This window comes from Alosa pseudoharengus, unplaced genomic scaffold, assembly GCF_046254945.1.
Source record: "Alosa pseudoharengus isolate Yale_2024_CS ecotype anadromous, Long Island Sound unplaced genomic scaffold, YU_APseudo_1.1 YU_APseudo_1.1_scf_18, whole genome shotgun sequence".
Lineage (NCBI taxonomy): Eukaryota > Metazoa > Chordata > Actinopteri > Clupeiformes > Clupeidae > Alosa > Alosa pseudoharengus.
In genome coordinates this window covers 2,391,185-2,396,184 of record NW_027468650.1, presented here as the reverse complement: position 1 = coordinate 2,396,184, position 5,000 = coordinate 2,391,185, and the positions used below count along the sequence as shown (strand labels likewise).

At 42.0% G+C, this 5,000-nt stretch overlaps 1 protein-coding gene across 2 annotated transcripts in view; it reads left to right on the top strand.

Annotated features, from left to right (window-relative positions):
* LOC143130828 (uncharacterized) overlaps positions 1 to 5,000 on the top strand; it is a 91,201-nt gene that overhangs the window by 69,817 nt on the left and 16,384 nt on the right. For both annotated transcript variants that reach the window (XM_076290052.1, XM_076290051.1), the window contains exons 49-51: positions 1,872 to 1,982; positions 2,471 to 2,581; positions 4,237 to 4,347. In XM_076290052.1, coding sequence (XP_076146167.1) covers positions 1,872 to 1,982; positions 2,471 to 2,581; positions 4,237 to 4,347 — 333 coding nt within the window. The remainder of the gene's footprint in view (positions 1 to 1,871; positions 1,983 to 2,470; positions 2,582 to 4,236; positions 4,348 to 5,000) is intronic.

Here is a 5,000-nt window from a genome sequence, read left to right as displayed (position 1 = left end):
AATGTACTGTACTGTTCTTCCTAGGCTTCTTCTTCTTCTTCCGCTTACCACTTTTTCCATAAGCTATTTCACTTGAACCGTTTAGAAACTTCATTCAAACTTTGTAACGTAGTTCTTCAAATGGACCAGTTTGCTATGACTTTTCATATTTGTAAACGTTATACTTTTTGACATATTAACAAAAAACAAGCTTATTTTTTCCCATAGACTTTCTATTGGGCATTATGATATCATAAAGGGTCGTAAACACTGATTTGCACCTGTTCCAACAGCCACCTGCTCAACTGTGCTCCTTTTCTCTCAGTGTCTTTCTCTATTCAACAAGAATACAAGGCACCTTCCATCCAACTGTCCTCTCGTCATCCATCCATTTCAAACTTTTCATTTATTCTTTAAACTATCTACTTATACCGATCCCATTCAACTATTTTTCTATCAACATTCATTAAGCTATTTGTCTATCAATATCCATTAAACCATGTCAACCTAGTAACCACCATAGCAACCAACATGATTACCCTAGCAACCATCATAGCAACCACTTTATTTGGCATAGCAACCACCATCTGTGTCGTAGCAACAACCAAGCAACCACCACTATGTCAACCTAGCAACCACTCTCTCTTCACCCCCATCTCTTTGCTTGCATTATCTCTTTTAACTATAAATTGAACCAAGAAAAAAAAGTGTCCAACAATTTCTTTTTTTTTGTGATTTCCTTTCTATTTAGGATTAAAAAAACATCTTACAATTTTTTTTTTTTAACATTTATTTTTATTTTAAATTGTATAGCATGTCCACTGTGGTGGACAAAAGGACCGTTTTACTATGAAAAGGAAAATAGACAAAAATGGACAAATTATGCTTTTAGTGGTATTAAATTAAGGGTAAACTTAACCAAATATAAGGGGAAATGTTTATTTATCCTTCTAGACTACTTTATTTGCCTTTTTGGACAGTTGTATTTCTTTTTTCTGGATTGTTCATTTCATTTTCATGTTTTTCTTTCATCTGCGATAATTAATTTTTTAGTCTTACTCTTCCTCGCTATCTTCTTGAGGCACAGGTTCATAGTCCTCATCTCTGTTTCACTCACTCATCACCTGAGAGCTCCAAATCTGACCCCCCTCATTCATCCTATACAAATGATCTCCTAAATTTCCCAAAAAATCTAAATATTTTGGTCCTGGTGTCCATTATAATGGACATTCATAAAGTCACTATTATTTCAAAATGTAAATAACTTAACTTCTTTCAAAATGAATCATATGATTCCTGACATATTCATTAACAAGACCATATATTGCCATCATAATGAATGCTTAATAAGAAGACACTATTTGACTTATCTCTCCTCCTTCCATAAAATGTGCTTGTTTTGATGTCAACCATTTTTGAGAACCAGGAAGAGGAGGTTCCCAGCAACCCAGCCAATCACATGATATATCATTAGAAAGCCCAGGATGTCCTCTTTAAAAGACCACAGGAATTGATAGAATAGCTCAAAGGGGTAAAGGGGTATGCTTCTAGAACTTATGTCCACTACAGAGGACATAGGTCTATGGATTGGTTCTCAGGAGGATATTTAACATTACATTGTTGCCATTTTCATGCACTGGTAATTCCTTGGAATTAGATAGATAGATAGATAGATAGATAGATAGATAGATAGATAGATAGATAGATAGATAGATAGATAGATACTTTATTGATCCCCAAGGGGAAATTCAAGTTTTCAAGAATTGCATTTCTAGTTTGTGGTTTGGTGTTTACTTTGTTATCCATTCAAGCTCTTTCATATGGAATTTGTATGGGGAGATTTGTGTTATTTGCGTCAGCATCTGGAACTATGTGCTCGTGTCCGTCCTCAGAGAGAGTACCGTAAGGAGTACGAGGACACTGTGCGGGGCAAAGCTCTGGTGGATGTGGACCTCACCCCAGCATACATCACCGCCCGCAACGCCACTAGCCTCATCAGCGATGTAAGACAATAACACTCTGTAATAACATTTCTGTTGTCCCTTAAGACTTCTAAACTTTACATTATGAACTCATTGGCAATTTGTTTATCATTGCTTGACTGGTAAGGAGTCTTTGATTAGCAGAATTCTCATGTTTAGTAACAACTCAAAAGTATTGAATGTATCTGGTGTGAATGGACACAGTGCCTTCATTAATCTTGAATATATTTGGTGTGAATGGACACAGTGCCTTAATTTAACACAACCCAGCCCAGATGGCCACAGTGCCTTAAATTAACACAACCCAGCCCAGATGGACACAGTGCCTTAAATTAACACAACCCAGCCCAGATGGACACAGTGCCTTAAATTAACACAACCCAGCCCAGATGGCCACAGTGCCTTAATTTAACACAACCCAGCCCAGATGACCCAGCCCAGATGACCCAGCCCAGATGACCCAGCCCAGATGGACACAGATGGTCAGCAGCTGTGCTTCCTCTCTGCAGAAAGAGTACAGGAAGGATCTGGAGTTGGAGGTGAAGGGGAAGGGGATGTCGGCTCTGGAGGACACGCCAGACCTGCTGCGGGCGAAGAACGCCGGGCAGATCCTCAACGAGGTACCGTGCAGCTCCCACTGGTCCCCGGTCAGTCGGTCAGGCGCCCACTCTGGGCTACTCTGGTCCCCAGTCAGTCGGTCAGGCGCCCACTCTGTGCTACTCTGGTCCCCAGTCAGTCGGTCAGGCGCCCACTCTGTGCTACTCTGGTCCCCAGTCAGTCGGTCAGGCGCCCACTCTGTGCTACTCTGGTCCCCAGTCAGTCGGTCAGGCGCCCACTCTGTGCTACTCTATGGCCAGTCTGTCATGTCATAATCCATGATTGGATCATGTGATAATCAATGATGGGGTATCATGTTGTGATAACCTCTCTCTGGGGTTTCCCATGCCCACATTCAAGGAGTATGCCCATGGTTCATACGCTTCTCTGAATGTTTGCAGAAACAAACATGACGTGCATCTGCTACAGTAGGTCAGGGCCCAGTTTCCCGATAACGACGGAGACACGCTCTTAAGAGGGTTTTCTACGATTCATCTTACGATCGTTCGTTTGTTTTTTCCGACTGTTTCCCAAACATGCTCGTAGCGTGAACGCGCGTGCACTTCTCTTAAGACCCTCTTAAGGGGAGCTGTCCATGTTAATAGTTCTGAAATATCCTCTGATTTGACGCGATTTGACGGGGATGTCAGGTGACTGCATGTCACAGCTATAGGCCTACCATTTAAACTTCGGATCTACACATTAATTCACATCAATACGAAAATAGAAACACTTTGACATCTGCATGTAAGCATCCCAAGTATAGGTTATATACCACACAGACATAAATAATTGTAATTATTTTAAGATTAGATTGTTGCACCATGCAACCATAAAACACGTTTGAAGATAAGAAAGAAGTCGAGTAAGAAAGTGAGGAAATGTGTAGGCTTAGATTTTGATGCAGTACAGACTAAACCACATGTTGGTTTCTCCGCTTTTTACCTCATAGGCCTAATAAAATATAGCCTTTACTTAGCAAAGATAATGTCAAACTATTTTGGCAACGTCTCGCTTGATTGGATTTTTGTCCGCTTGTCATCACATTATTATGACCATTAAATGTAGGCTATGCTATTTTGCACGCTAAAATCTGATTCATCACAGGTAAACACAATAAAGAATGGGAACGTAAGTTGGATTATGTATTCTAAGTTGTAATTCCTCTGTATGTCCTGTTGGTGACCTCAGTGAGAAGTACTGTTAAGATGCTCTTAGCCGGTAACGAGTACTCTGGAACACTCGTAGATCTACGAGTGTTTTCACGACGCTCTTAAGCTACGATGGTTTCGGGAAACAGTCGGCAAATCTTAAGACGTTCGTAAGAGGGACTTTACGACGCTCTTAGGCTTAAGATGCTTTCGGGGAACTGGGCCCTGCTCTGTTTGTTCTGACAAACCTGATTCAGAGTCACTTGATCTGATTGATGTGTTTTATTGATGCATGATAACTGTGACATAAAGAACATACGAAGACAACACAACCACTTCACCTTCTCACACAACAAACAACAATGCCCTCAACACACACACGCACACTCACACACACACACACACACACACACACACACACACACATACATACACACTCTCTCTCACTCACACACACACACATACACACATACACACTCACACACACACACACACTCACACACACAGCTCTGATCCTTGCTCTGCAGAAAGAGTACCGCAAAGATCTTGAGACGGAGATCATTGGCAAAGGCATGAAGATCTGCAGCGATGTCCTTGACATCCAGAGAGCCAAGAAGGCCTCCGAGATAACCAGCCAGGTGACTAAAGGCTTTTTTCAGCAGGGGGGAGAATGGAGTGGTTGAGTAAAAAGGGCTCTGCTTCAGGCTGACCCATACAGACACACAGGGTCTGGACGAAACGTAGGGCAGCTGTCTGCTGTCTCGCTGCCTTCAGCTCTCTAACGAGTCACTTGCCGTTGCAGGCATCAAGTTAACGGCTATGAACTCTGTTTCGGACAGCCTAGCAAGATAGCAACACAGAACGTCGTTGCCAGGATACCAGAAAGAAGAATAACGTAACATTCTGCAGCAATAGTTGCTCACAATTAAATAGAATTTTTGACGTTGAAGGCAGCATGAAGGATACATCAATGCTGCCTTCAAAATGTGTCAAAACGAAGGCCTCGCTCCCCTGTTCGATATCTTAAAAGGCAGCATTTGTTCCGTTTCGTACAGACCCACTGTGTCTCACACTCCCCTGTCTCATCAGTACGTGTGTGTCCGTGTGTGTGGCTGTGAAGAGGGAGAGAGTCCATGCATGCACAGTTTGTATGAAGGTATATTTCAAGTATTCATATATGTACGTAAGTAAATGGTACTGTTTGTTCTGGGTCTGGCATCCACCAGTACTGATACAGTAGGTGTGTGTGTGTGTGTGTGTGCATGTGCATGCACGCACCCCTGTGTCTGTG